This window comes from Poecilia reticulata, chromosome 22, assembly GCF_904066995.2.
Source record: "Poecilia reticulata chromosome 22, P_reticulata-male-v2, whole genome shotgun sequence".
Taxonomy (NCBI): Eukaryota; Metazoa; Chordata; class Actinopteri; order Cyprinodontiformes; family Poeciliidae; genus Poecilia; species Poecilia reticulata.
In genome coordinates, this window is record NC_088851.1 from 1,730,023 (window position 1) to 1,751,582 (window position 21,560).

General features: G+C 41.4%; 1 protein-coding gene across 10 annotated transcripts in view; it reads left to right on the forward strand.

Moving 5' to 3' along the window:
- Nucleotides 1-21,560, forward strand: part of akap6 (A kinase (PRKA) anchor protein 6) — a 224,321-nt gene that overhangs the window by 122,582 nt on the left and 80,179 nt on the right. For all 10 annotated transcript variants that reach the window (XM_081603033.1, XM_081603032.1, XM_081603036.1 and 7 more), the window contains one exon: nt 9,214-9,329. In XM_081603033.1, the coding sequence (XP_081459159.1) occupies nt 9,214-9,329 (116 nt within the window). The remainder of the gene's footprint in view (nt 1-9,213; nt 9,330-21,560) is intronic.

The window sequence follows — 21,560 nt, forward strand, 5'->3', positions numbered from 1 at the left end:
TGTGCCTTATACCAAAGAATAGCCCATATTGTCAGCCTACATTATCATCCTGCAGTGTTGTATCTTACACCCAGTTCTAAGCTCTTTCCTGTCTGGCATTTTTTCAATCTCTAAGGTGGGTCTGGTTTGTGCTGAAACTGTTTGGCATGCAGTGGATCCCAGCACTGGGACAGATCGCTCCCATTAGAGCAGCCAACTAGCATTAGTTACTGTTCTAATTAACATGCAAGCTAATTGGGAAATAATCAACTTTAAAAAAATCTAATCTTCATGAGACAGTGCAACAGATTACATCCAGGAGGTTTTGTACCATCATTCCAAAGTGGAATTATTATGCAACTGCAATGAAACAAAAAACTGAATATCTGTTGTTGACATTTGTTCTTTTAAAAATTAAATCTAACATCTTCTATTCTGATGTACAACATCAAATCAAATCAAATCATCTCCGCTCCTCTAGAAGCATTCTGTCACCTCATCTTCACACTCACTGATCTATTAGTTGTGAATGTGACTGCAGGGGCGGATCTACTGGGGTGGCATGGGGGGACAGTTGCCACCCCAAATGTGAGCCTTGCCACCCCTGTTGCCACCCCAGCTGGCGACTATGAATTCAATAAATAGTTATGGGAAATCGGATGAAGCGCATGAATCTCTTTTTTCCGACAACATTGAATGCAGCACAGTGTAACCTGACACCTACTACTGAGTAGCAGGGAGTGCGAGAGAAGGACAGAGCGTGAGGCAGCAGCATTGATAGGATGGATATAAATTACTGGACATTACGTGACTTATCTCTTTTTTCCGACAACATTGAATGCAACACAGTGTAACCTGACACCTACTGCTGAGTAGCGGGAAGTGCGAGAGAAGGACAGAGCGTGAGGCAGCAGCATTGATAGGATGGATATAAATTACTGGACATTACGTGACTTATCGTGCGCCACACCTGCGCCATTGCTGTCCATTGAGTCAACATTATGGGTGGTGAGAAAATACCACAGTCACGCAAAGAATCTGAAAAATGGACGCAATATTTAGCAGTCAATTAAACCCTATGAATTATTTAACAAGGGCTTCAGATTTAACAGGTGAGGAAAAAGTTTTAACTTAAAAAAACATTGAAGAAGTGAGCAGTGGGTCAGTTATGCTAGCCTAACTGTTGCTAGCCGTCTATTAACTTTGATAAACTTAACATGTGCTGCACAGTTCGGTGTGTTTTGGTTCCGTTGGCACTAAAACAGGTCAACCCGCCACCACGTCATCAGTACAGCAGCTGTTTAAATCAGCTAATCAACCACCGCTGTGCTCAGGCGAAAACTTATTAATAATATAGACATCAAGCCTTACAGCATAATGTAACAGACCCAATGTTATGTTTTGGTGTTTTTGCTACTCTTTTGTGTGGGAAATGTTTGTTTTTTGGTGTTGATTCTCCTGATCGGTAATCTCTGCTCTATGTGCTCGTTGAGCTGTTGTCTGTCGGTTGCCGTGGCAGCTGGTCCGTAAAGTCGACACAGAGCGAGAAAAAGCAGACTAGAAGTGGTGTTTGGTTCTTCACCTGTTTATCCGCTTTATTATACCTTTATTGTGGCGTGCTGTCTGCAGCCGCTGCAATTCCTAAAAGTTAAACAAGCGACAAAAACTGAACTAATCATCAAACTACGGCTCCTACAGCATATTTCAAATAAAACGGTTGACCAATATGAGAGAAATTTGCCCCTTCTTGCATCTTGACAGAACTAACAGAAACAAAATTGTTTATAGATTTGTATCACGGAGAATTTATTAAACATCAGTTTTCTCCTCTTTATTTTAAGTCACATATCTGATAACAAATGATGGCGCTACGAATATTTTTGTGACAGATTTCTGCTCATCCTGCATTGGGATAAAATGGTTTTCTGGACATAACTCAATGAATCACATAGCGAATAATAGGTGCTGTCCAATCCAGTAATACATATCAATTATCAGGAGTATGAAAGACATTAAAATAATTAACTATACAATATTAAGAAATTATATGTAATCCTCAGTGCTTCATGAAGCTCATTTTGAAACAATGCAAGTTAAAAACAATATTTTGCAACAATTAAATCAAGTAAATTAAGCCCAATGTTAGGTCTGTATAAGCTAAATTCAATAGGTAAGTCACCAGTCTTCCACCCGGGAGACCCGGGTTCGAGGCCAGGCTGGGGGCTGGGGCAAAAAGTTACAACGGTGACATTGAGCTGTCAGTGTGGGTCCTTAGGCAAGACCGGCTCAGACGTCGCCCGGCCAAACAAGGTCTGCGTCAGGTGCTGGGGAACCAGAGCACCCTGATGAAAAATGGGCTACTGGAACAAGACGGAAATGGGCGAGAGGTGAAAACATGGATCTGTTGGAATGCTACTACTCAAGTAATCCTAGTCAGAGGGGCCACATGCAAAGACTGTGGGAGGAATGGTTAGCTCGACATCCCCAGTCCAACATCCGCAAACGGCAACTGCTGTCACAACTTGAGATTGATGAGGTACGACACAAGTGCTACAGCAAGGGGAAGGAGCCAGGATGCCAGGTCAGAAGGGAGTCAACTACAACTCCCCACCCAGAGACTGGGTATGTAGCCCAGCACCCTGAGACTGTACACGAGCCATAAGGAAGGAGGCAGAGGACTAGTGAGTGTGAGAGCCACTGTCCAGGATGAAACATCCAAGACCAGTGTAAGGACAAGCCCCTACATGGGATGTACCACCGACAAATAACTAAGTGGCTGATGTCAGGAAAACCTACCAATGGCTGGAGAAAGCTGGACTCAAGGACAGCACAGAGGCTCTCATCCTGGCCGCCCAGGAACAGGCCCTAAACAGGTGTAGGTTGTGCAAGGAGGCCCCTGAGACAGTCCAGCACATAATAGCAGGGTGCAAGATGCTGGCAGGGAAAGCGTACATGGAACGACATAACCAAGTGGCGGGCATAGTGTACAGGAACATCTGTGCAGAATATGGACTGGAAGCCCTGAGATCAAAGTGGGGAACACCCCCAAAAGTGGTGGAGAATGACCGAGCTAAGATCCTGTGGGACTTCCAGATCCAGACAGACAAGATGGTAATGGCGAACCAACCGGACATTGTGGTGGTGGATAAAGAACAGAGGAAAGTCGTTGTGGTGGATGTAGCAATACCAAGTGACTACAACATCAAGAAAAAGGAGCATGAGAAATTGGAGAAATACCAGAGGATGAAACAGACCACCCGCGGAGGGTGAGAAGGGAATTTTAATTTATATATATATATATATATATATAATAGTCAGTGTGTATACACACACGCACACACACACACTGGCATATGTTGCCACCCCTGAAAAAATCCCTGCCCCCCCTCTTGCTCCCCATAAATATTTTTCTAGATCCGCCCCTGTGTGACTGTACACACTAAACACGAACCAGGACAAGGAGTCTGTTGTGCTTTTGTAGGAGTCAAGTTAGGCTATGAATAATAATTATAATTGCTTATGGCAATTATTCATGAGGCTAGTAATTTAGACAGCATACTCTTGTTATAGAGTAAATAGGCAAAAAAGTTCAGTGTGTAATTATGTATCAATACCTGTCTGATGAGGTCTCGGTTTTACAATAATAGATGAAAGCTTAAGTTGAGTTTAATCTTTCAGTTTCACTGTTAATAAACACCATTAGTAGACTGACAAACTTATGTTTTCCAAACAACATTTAAAAACATAGAAATTGATAACCCTTTTGAAATGTTTTGTTAATCTCTGTAGCAGTTCTTGCATTGATAAATTAATAATTTGGTGTAGTAAAGTGGCAGAATACTTTGTTTTGCAGATTTTTTATTTATTTATTTTGTTGTTTTCCTATATCGTCTTCCATGGTGAAAATATTCATTGAATCACTTCAGATGTCAAATTGCACTGTCAGCTCCCACAGTGTGTGTTCATGTATATAAACACATACTACGTGTGTGTGTGTGCGTGTGCGGGTGTGTGTGTGTGTGTGTGTGTGTGTGTGTGTGTGTGTGTGTGCGTGTGCGTGTGTGTGCGTGCGTGTGTGTGGGGGTGTGCGCGCGCGCGTGTGTGTGTGTGTGCATGTAAATCTAAGTGTCCAACCAGTGTAATGCTGCTGTCTCATATCCATTATTGATCCCGTATCATTACCCACTGCTTTGTTCCGTCAAGACAAAACCACCCACTTACTGAAATCTCTCACCTTAGATAATAGACTAAGACAAATATACAGATACTTTTATGCATACATGCCAAATATAAGGTTATTTAATATGTGAAGTTAAGGTCCAGGGCATGAACAGAGCAGAGTGATGGCTGAATCGTGTGTCTGTAGACAGAACAGACTCATTCTGATCAGTGCTGCTGATCTTTCATCACCTTCTGTAATCATTAGATCTACAGGAAGGCGAGGAAATACCAGCAGTAAACAGGATGACCTTGTCTTACCACATAGAGAGGGGGAGTGGTGGTGGTGGTGGTGGTGGTGGTGGGGGGGGGTAGTGGGGCAGTAGAATTCATCACATAACTGCAAAAAATGTTAATTACATGACACTTAAGATTTTTTATGTGTTACATCTTGATAAATTATGATAGGCTAGAAATTAAATGCATGTGTTGAATTTTAACAATGTCATAGTATTCTCTCCATCCGTCCATAGTAATTCTGACTATTAATTGAGTAATCAAATAAGAAATTTGATCAAATAAAATACTGGTAAATTCAACCATTTCAGCAATATTAATATAAGATGTCAGCCTAATTTGTCATATTTGTGCATTCCTAACGATTACTTATCTATAGTTTAGAAAATTAACAATAGCTAATGTTAACCTGGACAAAATCGTGCAAAAATCAGAAATTATATCAATCAAATAATAAAGCAAAATGTAGATCATGAACAACCTCACATTATGTTTTGTTCAATGACACACTTAAAAAAACTAGTGGAGTTCAGACTACAGGAATTAGTATTAGTAAAGACATTTTTTCTGTTATAGAGTCTGTTGCAACCCGACTGTGATCAGGTCACTGCACCTCAGAGGATGGGAAGGAAAACTACAGCAAACCGTCTTGTCTGCAGATATGAGACTGAAGCTGAAATCTACACACTTAATGTTATGCTAATGCAGTGCTGCTCTCTGGCTTAGTGATTAATGCATCTGTGGTATATTTATTGTAGTGTTTTTATCTCAATTAAGCTGAGGAGAAGAATGTGTGTTTTGGGTTGTGCAGACTGGTTGGATGGTGCTACTACTCAGGTCTCAGTCTTTACACTGCTGTGTGATTGGCAGCTATAGCCCCAGGAAAACCCCAGGAGACACACACACTCACACGTAAACACACACAAACAACAGGAAAAACAAGAACAAACACCTGCACATTCATTAGAGATCAAGCCACACTCTCCCTGCAGAAGATCAACAGACATTTTCTCCACATAGGTTTTACACATGAAGAAATAGCAGGAGAACACAAACATCTGGGCCTGCACCTCAGGAGATGTGAGGTTCTGAGGGTTTCTAGAGATGCTGGATAAATTGGCTCTGACATGTAAACAAAAAACCCTAAAATGTCTTGATTCAGCACATCTAAGAGCAGCACATTTCTTACAGCATTCACATCCAGAACCGCTTGGTGGATGTGTGTGTCTCTGTGTGTATGGGAGTGTGCATCAGGGGAAGCCCTCCTCATTCATCAAGTAAGGCAGATTCTTATTGATTTGTGTGTCTATTAGCAGCCCTAAAGATGCAATTGAAAACCCAGGACTCAGCCATTAAGTCTGAGAACAAAATAGACTTGTATATAAATATACGAGGCCCATCTGTTATATGTTTTTTGAATCATGGACAAACAGTAAATAATTTCCACTCTATACAGTATTTACTCCAGCTGTAAACACACACTTTAACACAGACGAATATTTATGCCAAAATTCATTTATAGAAATAAACCATGCAGATGTTTGCAGTGTATTTTTTGAAAAAATACCATTTGCTTATTATTAAAATCTTAACTTTTTATATAAATCTTTTAATATAATCAATATTACGTTTTTCATTCCTCTGGGACAAAAAGGGTTTGAGCATCAGAGTGACCAAAAACACGCAGCTAAAGTGGTGAAGAAATGATTGGTTGACCAAAATAATATTTTGAAGTGAGTAAAATCCCAAGGTGAGCCTGATACAGAATATCTGGCAGAGGTGGGCGGATCAATTCAAATAATATTGATACTAAGTTGGTATCAGTATTAGATTGATTGATTAGATTAGATTGATGCTAACGTTATAAGATTAGCATTTTAGTTTCCAATTTCCTATTGAAAATTTATTTTATTTTTGTACTGTAGTTTCTAAATTTTGGATGGATGCCTGTTTTCTCTCAAACATAATGTTTTTTTGCACTGTTTATTTAGAAAACCATTCACACAAATTTACTGTGTTTTATATTGTTCATATGTTATTAAAGTATTTAGACACCTTTAAACTTTGTCCAAGTTCTGGCCTGTATTTTTCATGATCCGTGTTTCTGTGTATTTATTTTTAGGGTTTTCTGTGTTCAGTTTCTTTCCTGTGAGTCTCTCTCTGCGTCTTCCCCGTTGATGTGTCTCATTCTTTGATTACCCTGCCTGTGTATTTAAGTCCACCTGTTGTCTTTGTCTCTTGTCGGTTCGTTGTCGTATGTCTCACGTCTAGCTCTCCAGTCACACTGTTTAAAAGTCCTGGTTAGCCTTAGCTCCCGATTTCAGTCTCCTTGTTAGTTGCTACTGGTTATTAGTTGTGTGCTATTGTTCCTGCCGTGCTGCCTGACTGGACTGTTTTTGAGCTACATTCTTCATTAAATTCATCATCATCATCTTCATCTGGGTCTCCTGCGTTCATCCTCACCATCAACCACCACATATGACAGTATTTTTAGAAAATCAAAAGAAAAACAATACAAATAACTCAAGGGCAGAAGTTTGATGATGTACGATACTTTAATAACAGTAAGTATTGGTATCTGTATTGGTGATATTGGCCCTGTATTTACTTGGTATTCCACGCCTGTGATCTCTGGAGCGAGCTAAAGACTAGAGCGATTGGAGTGAAGCTTTTCAGCCTCAAGCACTTGGAGTTTATCACTAAAAAATAAAGTGGAAACATTCAAAAAGCTTTTTATGACCGACTTTTGCATCGATAATTAAGAAGGGATTCAAACAAGCTGTTTTTATTAATGTAAAACACATTTTAAACATGGTTTAATTTGTGTATAGCGACACATTAGCACATAAAAAATGTTGATGCAACTGATCCTGACTCACTGACTAGGCAGGCAGCAAACAGCCTGCCAATACAAACCAAGACGGACCTGAAGGACAGTAATGAGGGAAGATGAGGAGACATTAGGCAGAGTCAGAGTCTTTTTTTCTCTTCTGATAGCTTCCAGTTAGCTTTGTTTGTGCAACAGCAATGTATATGCAAACAAAGCATGCTCTCATTTGAACACATCTTAACAGTGATCCAGACAGCGGTGTTGATTGTGTATGGCCTGCTTGTTTATTAGCCCTTTGATTGAGCATCTCTGCCTGCCACAGATTGGATGACCTTTCCAGATCCTTCTGTCGGGTCTGCTAAGTAGATCGGATGGTAAACGCAACTCCACGCGCCAATACTTTATTCAGATTGTTACTGAATGAGGAAAAAGCAGTGTGTGGGTGTGTGTGCGTGTGTTTGACTCGCTATTTGTACACACTCAACCTTCCTTCATTGGTTCAATTGAAGCCTCATCTCCATATAGTTTGTATGCAATTACATCTGAGCCGCGTGCTGAGTGCCTCTATATGATTGTGTTTAGAAACGACTCACTGTGATGTGTGTGTTCATGTGTCTGCAGCAATTCCTGGTCAATTTGTGAGCTAGTGTGACTTTATGCGAACATTTGTGCTAGCCTGATGGAAGTTTGTGTGTGTGAGCGGCTCCTTGTGTTAGAACAAAGCTGTTTATGATAAATGCAGGTGCGAGAGTAATTTGTGATGACAAGATTTGTATTTGTGGATTCAGAGTACATTACACATCTATAATAAACATGTAGCATATGGATGGTGTGTGGCTGAGTGTGTGAGATACAACGTTTTGTCACTCAAGAGACGAGACAGCAGGATGAGACTGGAGTGTTTCTCTAGTGGGCTGCTGGCCGCTTGCAGGGCTTTAAAGGACACACACACACATAACCACACACACACACACACACGCACACCCGCGCACACATACACCAGATTCTCACAGCAAACAGCTAATCACACCTGGCAGGAGGGTGTGTTCATCCAACGCTCTCTGTTCCTCCAAAGGAGACATGGCTTGTTTGAATTTTTACTTTGATTCTGAGCCTCTGGTCATGTTGTAATCGCCTCCACTCAACAAATGTTGTATTTGTTGAAAACGTCCTCAAAAGTTTTTGATTAGGTTATTGTTCAGGGTGTTAGAAAAATTCTTGACTGAATCTACACAGTCCTGCATGGACTCTCCAGTTAGCGGCCATGAACCCTGAGGACACTATGCTATGCCAGCAGATTTTAAATTGTTTTCTCATTCAGTCACTTTTCTGCTCTGATGTTCTGGTTACTGATAAGTCATGGATACGAAAAAGTAGCTTTAAAACTGCACTTGAATATCCAGCCTCCAGTGATGCAGTGATATAAACAGATTAGTAGGCAAGTATTTGGTCATCTTCAGACACTTGCCAATTGATGTTGGCGTAGAACTAATTCATTATTTTATTATTTGTCTATTGTGTTTCTGTCTTAACTATTCTTATCAATTATATTATTGTTCTTTCTGTGTATCATGTTGGTCCAACTTGTTTGTTATTAAGTGCTACTTAAATAATGTTAACATTGAAATCTCTGCCACATTTTTCTACATGTATTTATTCTTTGCAATCAGAAGAAACATGTTGGTGAAGTTAACAGATTACTTTCTGTCAGACTTATGAATCATTTTGGTCTTAAATATATGATTGTGTCCACTTTGATTATTCCACAACTGAGAAAGTTATATTTAGTTTGAAAAAAGTTACATTTAGCTTTTCGTCAAGCTGTTTTGTTTTAGGTTTTATTTAAAAAGGAATTAGCAGGCTCAATCATAATGATGCCAGGTTAATGAAGAGAATTTGTGGATACATATTTTGTGGGTTTTGATAAAGTTTTGTCCTGTGTTCTTCAGGTGGAGCGGAATTCAACTCAGTGCAAGATCCAGCAAGTTGCCCTTGAGACGATGTCAGTTAGGCTGAGGGGACTCCACTACCCATCATCCTCCAGGAGGTACAACAGGAGCAGCAGGCAAGCACAGAAGACCCATTCCATTAAATTAATGTATTTTCTCTGTATATATGCAAAAAACAGAATACAGCTTTTTCTTCTTTGTAGATATGCATATAAACAATGTTTTTACAAAGAACAAAAGGTTGATTTAATGCAGATATGTATTGTATCAATCCGCTAACTGATAATCAGAGAGATAGAGTGTGACAGATCCTTTTGAAGATATAAGTCTAAACAGTTTATGTCCAACATGTGTGGTGCCTGCAGATAATTCAGTAGACTGTAGCATAGACATGTACACGCCCTGATTGTCCATTACAGCTTGGAAGATGACTATGCATGGGACAGACTGAATAATAAACCTTTCTTTTTGAGTTGCCACAGGAAGTCCAGTGTCTGCTGGGCCTTCTTCTGAACAACCAAATAAAGTGTGTTCATCTAAAAGGGTTGCTTCTCCTTCAGCAGACTCATTTAGACTGGCAGTTTTAGAGCTTGACTGTCCATAGCGAGGCTTTAATATCAACTTAAGGCCTATTTACTGGCCATCAGTGACCAGTACCCTGACTGGCACTCTTGTCATAGTCCGTCCGTCCGTCCGTCCGTCCGTCCGTCCGTCCGTCCGTCCATCCATTTTCTGCCGGGTCGGGTCGCGGGGGCAGCAGCTTCAGAAGGGAGGCCCAGACTTCCCTCTCCCCAGCCACTTCTTCCAGCTCCTCCGGGGGAACCCCAAGGCGTTCCCAGGCCAGCCGAGAGACATAGTCCCTCAAGCATGTCCTGGGTCTTCCCCGAGGTCTCCTAGCGGTGGGACGTGCCCGAAACACCTCACCAGGGAGGCGTCCAGGAGGCATCCTTACCAGATGCCCGAGCCACCTCAACTGGCTCCTCTCGACGTGGAGGAGCAGCAGCTCTACTCTGAGTCCCTCCCGGATGACCGAGCTTCTCACCCTATCTCTAAGGGAGAGCCCAGCCACCCTGCGGAGGAAACCCATTTTGGCCGCTTGTATCCGTGATCTCGTTCTTTCGGTCATGACCCAAAGCTCATGACCATAGATGAGGGTGGGAACGTAGATCGACCGGTGAATCGAGAGCTGTGCTTTTTGACTCAGCTCTCTCTTCACCACGACGGACCGGTACAGCGCCTGCTTCACGGCAGACGCTGCCCCAATCCGCCTGTCGATCTCCCGCTCCCTTCTTCCCTCATTCGTGAACAAGATCCCCAGATACTTAAACTCCTCCACTTGAGGCAGGACGACCCCCCTGACCCGGAGAAGGCACTCTACCCTTTTCCGGCTCAAGACCATGGCCTTGGATTTGGAGGCACTGAGCCTCATCCTGGCCGCTTCACACTCGGCCGCGAACCGCTCCAGCGAGAGCTGCAGATCACGATCTAATGAAGCCAACAGGACCACATCATCCGCAAAAAGCAGAGATGTGATCCTAAGGCCACCAAAACGGATCCCCTCAACACCTCGGATGCACCTAGAAATTCTGTCCATGAAAGTAATGAACAGAATCGGTGACAAAGGGCAGCCTTGGCGGAGTCCAACTCTCACCGGAAACGAACCCGACTTACTGCCGGCAATGGGGACCAGACTCTGACACCGGTCATACAGGGACCTGACAGCCCGTATCAAAGGGCCCGGCAACCCATACTCCCGGAGTACCCCCCACAAGGCCCCCGTGGGGACACGGTCAAACGCCTTCTCCAAGTCCACAAAACACATGTAGACTGGTTGGGCGAACTCCCATGCACCCTCCAGGACCCTGCTGAGGGTGTAGAGCTGGTCCAGTGTTCCACGACCAGGACGAAAACCACATTTCTCTTCCTGAATCCGAGGTTCGGCTATCCAATGGACCCTCCTCTCCAGGACCCCTGAATAGACCTTACCAGGGAGGCTTAAGAGTGTGACCCCTCTGTAATTGGAGCACACCCTCCGGTCCCCGTTTTTGAACAGGAGGACCACCACCCCAGTCTGAAAAATCCAGGGGAACTGCCCCGGATGTCCATGTGATATTGCAGAGTCGCGTGAGCCAACACAACCCTACAACATCCAGAGCCTTAAGGAACTCTGGGCGGATCTCATCCACCCCCGGGGCCCTGCCACCGAGGAGCTTTTTGACCACCTCGGCGACCTCGTCCCCAGAGATTGGAGAGCCAAACCCAGAGTCCCCAGGCTCAGCTTCCTCAAAAGAAGACATGTTGGTGGGATTGAGGAGGTCTTCGAAGTATTCCGCCCACCGGCCCACAACGTCCCGAGTTGAGGTCAGCAGCGCACCATCCCCACTATAAACAGTGTTGGTGCTGCACTGCTTCCCCCTCCTGAGCTGCGGCCTAGGGTGTCCTGGTGCCAAGTGCACATATGGACACCCTTATGCTTGAACATGGTGTTCATGATGGACAATCCATGAGGAGCATAGAAGTTCAACAACAGAACACCACTCGAGTTCAGATCGGGGGGGGGCGTTCTACCCAACCACACCCCTCCAGGTTTCACCGTCATTGCCCATGTGAGCGTTGAAGTCCCCCAGTAGAACAAGGGAGTCCCCAGGAGGGGCACTCTCCAGTACCCCCTCTAAGGACTCCAAGAAGGGTGGGTAGGCGGAGGGAGGCTACCCTCTCATTCACCGGGGTAAACCCCAACGTACAGGCGCCATGATGGGGGGCAACAAGTATGCCCACTCCTGCCTGGCGCCTCTCACCGTGGGCAACTCCAGAGTGGAAGTAGGTCCAGGCCCTCTCAAGGAGACTGGTTCCAGAACCAGAGCCATGCGTCGAGGTGAAGCCAACTATTTCTAGCCGGAACCTCTCAGCCTCGCACACTAGCTCCGGTTCCTTCCCAATCAGAGAGGTGAGGTTCCACGTCCCAAGAGCCAGCTTCTGCAGCCGAGGATCAGACCGCCAGGGTCCCCTCCCTAGTCTGCCGCCCGTAACACAATGCACCCGACCCCTTTGGCCCCTCCGACAGGTAGTGAGCCCATTGGAAGGGGGACCCACGTCTCCTCTTTGAACTGAGCCCGGCCGGGCTCCGTGGGTAAAAACCCGGCCACCAGGCGCTCGCCATCGTGTCCCACCTCCAGGCCTGGCTCCAGAGTGGGGCCCCGGGGACCCGCGTCCGGGCGAGGGAACGCCAGATCCAAAGTTCGTCTCCATCATAAGGGGTCTTCGGGCTGCACTTTGTCTGGTTCCTCACCTAGGACTTGTCTGCCTTGGGTGACCCTACCAAAGGCATAAAGCCCCAGACACCATAGCTCCTAGGATTATTGGGACACTCAAACCCCTCCACCATGATAAGGTGGCAGCCCAAGGATGTCAGTCATTTTACAGTATCCAGAATGTCAAATTGTAGTTTCATGTTTCCTCTGTTTTTTAATGGGCATTATATGAATACTGTTGTGGAAAAAATTATTACCAAGCACTGTTCAGGGGAAATCACTCAATTAGGTTTATTCATATATTGTGCACAATACAGAGCTCGTAGGACAATCAGTAATGAAGCAGATCTGGATGAAAAGTCCCCTGGGTGGAGACAACACATGAGTTTTATACTAAGATAAAGGATCCAAAATAAAAGGGTGAGACAGTGTGGTTCTCATGCAACTGTGGAACACAATTCCCAACCTTGTACATGTAACCCAAACTAGCAGGCGTGAACTTATTGTGATTTTCCACTTCATTTCCCCCCTTTTGATTATAAGTAAATATGTTAATATTTAATATTAATCAACATTTCCCTCCTCCGTTAAAAGACATAACATCAAACACTATCCTGGAAGATGTAAAAAACATATATGCAAGATACGAAAAACCTACCGGCATTCACCTATTCCACTCTGTAACAATATCACTGTATTGTATTAGGTAGGAAAAGTTATCCTGCAATCCCTCTTTGCCAAATTGCCGGCCCTCTATATGTTTGTCCAGGAAAATGGTGAAGGTATCACATGAACGATTGATGACATAATAAAAAAAATTAAGAAACAAGAAAAAAATAATCACCAAAGTTAAATATCAGTAGTTTAAGAAATTAAGGAAACCCAAGAAATAATAAAACATGTGATAAAAAAATAAAAATCTGTCAATTAGATCATGCACAGCAAATTCAAAAGTGTTAAATGTTTTGGTGTTAGTGGACTTTGTGCAAAAGCAGAGTTAATTTTACTCTAATAGAGTCACATTCTGTTTATGTAACTCTGGGGTGTATATTACTAGTAGTTAAAATCCAGTGTTAAAACAAAGTGTTTCCGTATCAAATCTAGAGGCGCTAAAATAGAATCAATAACTCTTGACTTCTTAACTCTAAACTCCACCAGCGGCTCTAACACTGAAGGAGTTAATTCACTGACTCCACACCAGAATCATAGATTCCCACCTAAGTGAAGCGACAGAAGCCAAGTCATTTCAGGACTATTTACTTTCCACCTGTCTGAGTTATTTGCTGCACTTGGTAAGTTATTTTTTTTCTGAGATGGTTTATAACTATTATTTTGAGTTGAGCTCAACCTGTATGATAGACGTCACGTTCGCCACACGGCTCGGTGTTAGCATATTTAGTTTAGCATGCCGAATGTTAGCGGAGTATAAGTGTTGGAAAAAATCGAGCTGGTGAACATTTAATCAAATTATTGGCTAATTTGAACAGATTCGTAATAATCTGGAGTATGTTTTTTCATAATGTTGAACCTTTACATGCATATTGGTCAGATTTATCAACCTTTCTGATACATTTTTTTCCTTTTAAAAAATGTAAAAGGATTTTTCACGTTGAGGGTGTTATTCCCGCTGTTGTGTCTTCTTATATACGTTTTGCAGCATGTTTTAATCCTTTTATTGCCTTTTTGTACATTAGTACCAGTTTGGTTGCGGATGAATCTCCAGCCTAACCTCCCTCTCCCGAACCCTCCATGGATTCTTCGAAGATTCAAGCTCCAAAAATGATTATAATAATATAATATAATAATATAATAATAACATCTCTGAAACTCTACATTTCTGTAATTGAGGCTTGTTGTTAAGAGTTGTAGTAAAAATGTATTTCCATTCCTCATTGTTATGTTTTTTGTTTGTTATGATTCAGAGACCGACACTGACTGTCCTACTCAGAGACTGAAGACTGTCTGATGCAGTAGAGGAGAATGTTGGTGTCTCCGGCCAAACGTCACGAACAGAACAACAACCTGAAGACAATCTGTTAGTGAGTGGACATCTCTGGTGGAGTGCAGAGAGGAACTGTCTCTTATCAACAGAAACATAAACTAGGTAAAAAATGATGGATCTGATTATCAGGTTGATCTGTTATGTAATGTACATATCTGGCAATTTACCTGTTAAAAGAAAATGTACTCTATCATATTACTGCATGCATTGATACAGGCTTTACTTTCTCCACCTTGTATTTTGAACAATTTCATGCATATGGTATTGAAGAAAAATGTATTAAGTATACTGCATTTTGTATTGCACAGCTGATATGTCAGACCATTTGATAACAATATGTGAATGAAAGCGACATGTGAAACATGCACATTATTCCACGTCGTAATATGTTTTGTAATTATGGTGCACGTTTTGAAATAAATGCATTTCAGAAAATCATTGCCTTTTTATTAAATATTTATTTTCCAAAGAATTTTTAAAAGTTCAAAACAATAAAGTACCTATTTAATATTAATTACAAATAACTCTTAAAAAGTTTAAAAAAAATACTCTGTGAGAGTTAATATTAAGATCTAACACTGACTTAGTGTTAGTGAGTGTTAAATTATTACCTCCAGCAGATTTGATATCTGACACTTTATAAGAGTTCAGGTACTAACTCTCCAAAAAGAGTTAAATTAACACTTTCTGGTGTGGACCCATATAGACACTTTAAAAGTGTTGAAATCAAATCTGACAGAGTTAATCTGGGCCTCCTGGATTTGCTGTGTAGAAAACACCCCCCTGAAGTAGGTAGAAAGACAATTTGTACGGAATCACATATATTTTTCTCAGCAATCTAAACCAACATCACAACAACAATTCTTAAAGAAGTAATTTATGCCAACTAAAAATTAAAAAATTAACATATTTACAGATCAAATAAAATGTAAAGTCAAAATATAAAATGCACAGTTAAAACATTGGAGACATTAAAAAAATTAATATGTTTAAAAAATAATATAAAATGAATTTACAAATATTTACTTTTGTCTACAATGAAAGAAGACAAATGATAGCAACATTATATACATAGTTGAATGCAATCACACACACGCACACACACGCACACACACGCGCACACGCGCACACACACACACACACGCACACACGCACACACACACACACACACACGCGCACGCACACACACGCACACCCCTGCACATACACACACGCACACGCACCCACACGCGCACACACGCACACACACACACACACACGCACACACACACACACTCCATCCATGTAATGTGGTGTGTCCAGGCTGAGCTCATCTTCGGTCACGCTGCCTGTTGGCCTTTTATCCCCCGGCACTGAGGAGCTTCCCTGGTGGTTATCATTCACTGGCAGGGCGACATGTACATGCACACATTAATATAAAAGGGAAATACGCGCCAAGTTCTGCGCATGCAAATAACAAATGAAGCTTAATTTGCCGCCTGTGAGTGTGAAGCATTATGTTTAGCATATGTTATTTGCGTTGTCACAGGGGCTCCGATGATGTTGTGTGTGTTAGAATAAAACATCCCATTTTCACACAAAAGAATTGTTTTATGTTCTGACATAAAAAGCTAACAGAAAAACAAACTACAAATATGAAGTTTCTTTTTTAGGTCAGATGACAAAGCTATAGGTTATTCTTAAGAAGAGAAAATGGTTGTTCTATAAAAATGAACAAGTCAGCTTTCAGCATTAAGTGTGTTTTTGATGAAGAGATGTGTGCACAATTTGTGAAAAATGAATTTATTTGCATGACGGAATGAATGAATAAATAATGAATGTATGATGTTCACTGAAAGTTTATGAATGTCCTTGTGAACTGAATGTAATACCCATGAAGAGTATCCTACAAACCCTCATAAATCTGACTGAATCTTTCAGTGAAGGGCCATAGCTGCCAATATGACTCATTCAACCTTTCTATCTATGACTTTATGCTTACCTCCTGGACTTTCCCTTTCAGAACATGTTCCACTACTTTTTTATTCTGCCCGTTTCCTTTCTATCTTTGTTTTTCCATTTCTTTTTTGTCCTCTTCCTGTGTCCTTTTATTTCCCTTTTACATTCCCTTATTTCTTTATCCATTCTTTCCTTTTATTTAGTCTCTCAATTTTCATTCATTTCCCCCCTTTAAATTTCTATATTAAAACTCTTTTCCCTTTTCTTTCTCCTCTCCAAATTCTTCTCTATTGTTTGCCACTTTTTGTTTGTTGCTTCCATCCTGTATTATCTTTTGCTCATGGTTGTCATCTTCTACTTGTCTCTTTTTTCTTTACACACACACGCATATATATATATATATATATATATATATATATGTTTTTTTTTCCTTCTCATCCTCCGCCGGTGGTCTCTCTCATCCTCTGAGCTCAGGTCCTCTACCAGAGGCCCAGTATCTTGAGGGTTCTGCGCAGTATCTTGGCTGTGCCTAGAACTGCACATTTCTGGACTGAGATGTCTGATGTTGTTCCTGGGATCTGTTTGAGCCACTGCTCCAGTTTGGGGGTGACTGCCCCGAGGGCCCCGATGACCACAGGCACCACTGTGGTCTTCACCTTCCAGGTCTTTTCCAGTTCCTCCCTGAGTTCCTGGTATTTCTCCAGTTTCTCTTGCTCCTTTTTCCTGATGTTGTAATCACTTGGTATTGCTACATCCACCACAACGACTTTCCTCTGTTCTTTATCCACCACCACAATGTCCGGTTGGTTTGCCATTACCATTTTGTCTGTCTGGATCTGGAAGTCCCACAGGATCTTAGCTCGGTCATTCTCCATCACCATTGGGGGTGTTCCCCACTTTGATCTCAGGGCTTCCAGTTTTAAACGGAGATCATTTGTATGGTATAACTATTAAACACCTGGATGTAGAACACTATCTGTTGGAATGCCTATATTCCATTAGTTTTAGCAAAATTCATTGTAGGAAAGGGCAGCGTCAGGGTTTCATGTTTGCATGTAATGATTTGCAATGTGTGATGCCTTATACTGGAATACAGGATGAGTTACATCTTCTATAACATGTAGGCCTTTTGTATGAAAAGCCAGCAGCAAAGACAGCTGGTGTACTGTATATTGCAGTTTGTTTTCCTGCGTTATTGTTGTTACCAGAAACATTTCACTCCTTCTGAGTGATGCACAAAATACCTAAGCCCCATTCGGATCATGCTTTCGATTTTTGTTCTACATTCTTTATCCCTTGTGAAAAGCAGAAGCCTCCAGAAATGGATTGACCAGCCAATCCCTGATCAACCCCAAACCTTTGACCTGCAGGGGGCAATGCAGGACTGAAGAATGAGTGATGCAGATGAAGATTATATGTTGAGAATGATGAGCAGCCTCATTGTTTTTATTTAAAGTATTGACTACAGTTAAACACAGTGTGTGAGGACTGCAACTGAGAGCTAAGCACTCTGTGGTAATTCACTTCACATACAGGGAAAGCTCCTACACCCATCTTTTGCATATTACTTACCAGTAAGACACACCCTTTGGTTTCATGATATGAGCTGGAAATCATGCGTGGCCTGGGATTGCTTTGCAGAAGCTAACATCTATGGTCTTTCAGCCAATCAGTACCAAGTAAAATGAGTGGTGTGTCTGGACTGGCTGCATTACAAAGACCAGCCTTTAGTGTCTCTAGTTGTATTTGAACTTCTTATGCTGTATTTTCTTAAAAATGTTTTCTATAGCAGAATCCACAAACAGGCAACTTTATTGCGAATAATTTTTAATTCCACGTGCCACAGAAAAAATAAGTGGATCTGCAAAAATACAACTGCAAACGGGAGGGTGTCCACTATTTGGATGAATGGGATACATTTCCTAAAGAAGTGCAACTTTTGTCTAAACAGAAAACCTTCCAGGTTTTCCTCTACATTTTCTGATTATCTTAAGCTGCACTTTTGTTTTAAAATAAAACATTTTCCTTTATTCTGTAACTCTGCTGTTCCTAAAGGACACACTTAAAAACACGTTTTGTAATATACAGTAAAGAAAATTACTTAAAATGCATTTTCAACATTTTAAAAACTCTGTGTGTCTGTTGTACATAAGTCTTAAGATATTTATGCATTTCCAAGCCATATAGAAGATTTTATTGTAACTAGGGCTGATTGAGATTGCCATGGCAGACATGAATAATAGATTCCTAGAATTCAAATTTCCTCAGGTGACTGAGTGTCAGAATAGCTCTCCATAGCACTCCTACACACTCCACCAGCACGGTATGACAGAAAAAGAAGCTGACACTTCAAACACTTTGTAACCATCCCAGCACCGAACGCAGTGCCACAGTGGCACCACGTCGCTCCTTCCTCTCAGATTTGTCTGTTTTTTCGTCTTCAACCCCATGAGATATCCTGTTTTACAAAGCATTTAGTTAACATTAGTGTGTGAACAAGACAAAAACGATGGAGAGGAAAGGAGGGGGAGTGGAAAACTGACAAATGACAAGAGAAAACAATCTGTGCAAGTGTTGTATCTGCTTTATCTGCCTGAGTCAGTAAAGGGCCGCTCTGCTCGCTGCATAATGAGAAACGCCGCCTCAAGGGAAAGGAAGCAGTGCTTGCTTGCTGTGCTTCATCTTTTCTGTGTAGCTCTTATTTTATTAGGATGTAGAGAACATGAAATGTGTAAAGCTGCACGAAGGTGTTGGAGGAGCAGGCAGGGAGGACGTGGGAGGAGCACGAGTTGGAGGGGAGGGAGGGAATGCAGTTCACTGTACCTGGGAGGAAAGGAAAAAAAGGAAGAGTTTGGAGACGGAATGGAAAAGGAAGTTCAAACTTTCATAGAGCCGCTCCTAAAAATGTCAGTTTTACAGCTAATTTAAGCAAGCACAATTTCTCTGATATATATTCTTAAAAAAAAGAAAAAAAAAGTTTTTGTTTTAAGGAAAATCTGGAGAATCGTTTTTTTTTTCTTTTTTTCTTTTTTTCTTTTTTGTCAAAGAACCTTAAATATTTTAGAAAGAAAGAACTTTATAAGGACCTCTGGGGGGATTTGGGTCATTTCTAACGTTGGTCCATTTGAATGGAAAAACTGCGTAATGAAAGGCAAAAAAAACTTGCTTGCAGGCACAGCAAATTGCACTAAAACAACTGATACGTTTCCTACCATAAATTTGACTGCAACAGCAGATTCTTTGGGGTCAGAGAAGGAAGAAGAACTACCTGTTCCGGTGAATTTGTCGTCTGAGAACAACTAGGAGAGACTGGACCAGGGACAGATTGAGAAGGGGTCAGATGGGCTGCTGTAAGCCCAGTAAGAAGCAGCCGAAATGTTCATGAAGGACTAAAAATGAAAGGAGGGTGGAGGGATGTGTGTGTGTGTGTGTGTGTGGGTGTGTGTGTGTGTGTGTGCGTGCGGGGGTGTGTGTGTGTGTGTGTGCGTGCGGGGGGGTGTGTGTGTGTGTGTGGGGGGGTGTACGTGCGTGTGTGTGCATGTGCATGTGTGTGTGCGTGTGTGTGCGTGTGGGTGTGCTTATGTGTGTATGGGTGCAGGAGTGCGTGTGTGTGTGTGTGCGTGTGGGTGTGCTTATGTGTGTATGGGTGCAGGAGTGCGTGTGTGTGTGTGTGCATGTGCGTGTGTGTGTGTGTGTGGGGGGGTGTACGTGCGTGTGTGTGCATGTGCGTGCGTGCGTGTGCGTAAGAAAGAATTGCCTTCAAACAGTTACACTGCAAAAACACCAAATCTACAAGTAACTTTTCAGCAAGATAAAAAGACCTTGTTTTAATTCAATAATTTGTTAATATTGATGAAAAAGCATTAGTTTCATTGGCAGATTATTTCATATGACAAGATATTTTCCCCTGTTCTAACTGAAATGATTTGCCAATTGAAATTACTGAAGAGTTACTTGTAAGTTAGTTTTATCTTATTTCAAGTGTCTTATGATATTTCATTATCAAAAAACACTTAATAAGATTTGGTGTTTTTGCACCTTTGTCCAAAATGCACCTGCAAACTAGAACTTTATAGGAAGCTACACAAGCTTGTTATAAAGTTCCAGTCTGTAACAGCATCCACTTATTATCATGTAATATTAGTGAGACATTGCTTTGCCAAAATGGATAATGTATCTTTGATAATGAGAGAAAAACAAGTTATAGATGTTTTTTATGTTATAAGTTGCCCCTTTGATGAACTCTTTATTTTACATGGATATATATCCTTATTTTGGGATTATAGTTTTTCGTATTAAGAGTATATCCCATATAACATTGAAGACATTTCCAGCAGTATTTCTGACATCCACTTTCATTTCAAAATAAGTATTGTGACGTCTCCATTTTGCCCAAGATGAAAATTTCAAAGAGTGAAAGAATGAATTGGTTCTTTAACATGATTACTCTATTCAATGTAGGCTCTGTGCTTTATTTGAATAATAATAAAAAACACAACCCACATGCACATATATCCTTTGGTATGGTTTGTACCTTTGTGTATAATATAAATTACCATGTTAAGTACCATGACCAAAATTGCCAAGATCAGTTTATAAGCTGCTACTTTTTCCACACTCTTTGAACACTGTGATGCAGCTAATACCAAAAGGTTTCAAAAGGCTGGCCTGCTGCATGATGAACAGGAGAGCACGCTCTGGAGCAAATAAAAATGACATTAAGAGTGACAACAGTGTGTTTGAGGCTGAAGGCCTTTAGTGGTGATAGTGGACAGGTGGAAGATGTCATCAATTACTTTTTCTAGTAGTCTACTGTTTTTTTCTTTTCTTACATCGCCTGTTGTAGGCACTGTTCGGAAAAAAAACCATTTATGGTACGTATTTGTGTTATGTATTACAATGAAAGTTAAAGAAACCTTTCTGTATAAATGTCTCATGTTACAACATGGACACATGCGGCTTACAGACAATAACGGCTTAAACATGCAAACTTCCAAAGCTTGAAGTTAATCTATTGCTGAAACTGTTTGCAGTGCAATTGTTTCTTAAAGGAGCAGTATTATGTAAAATGTAATTCTAATGTTATTCGCTCATCAAAATCTCATCAAAATCATATTTTGGAATGTTGCTTTACGTCTTTCATGTATGTTTGAGGA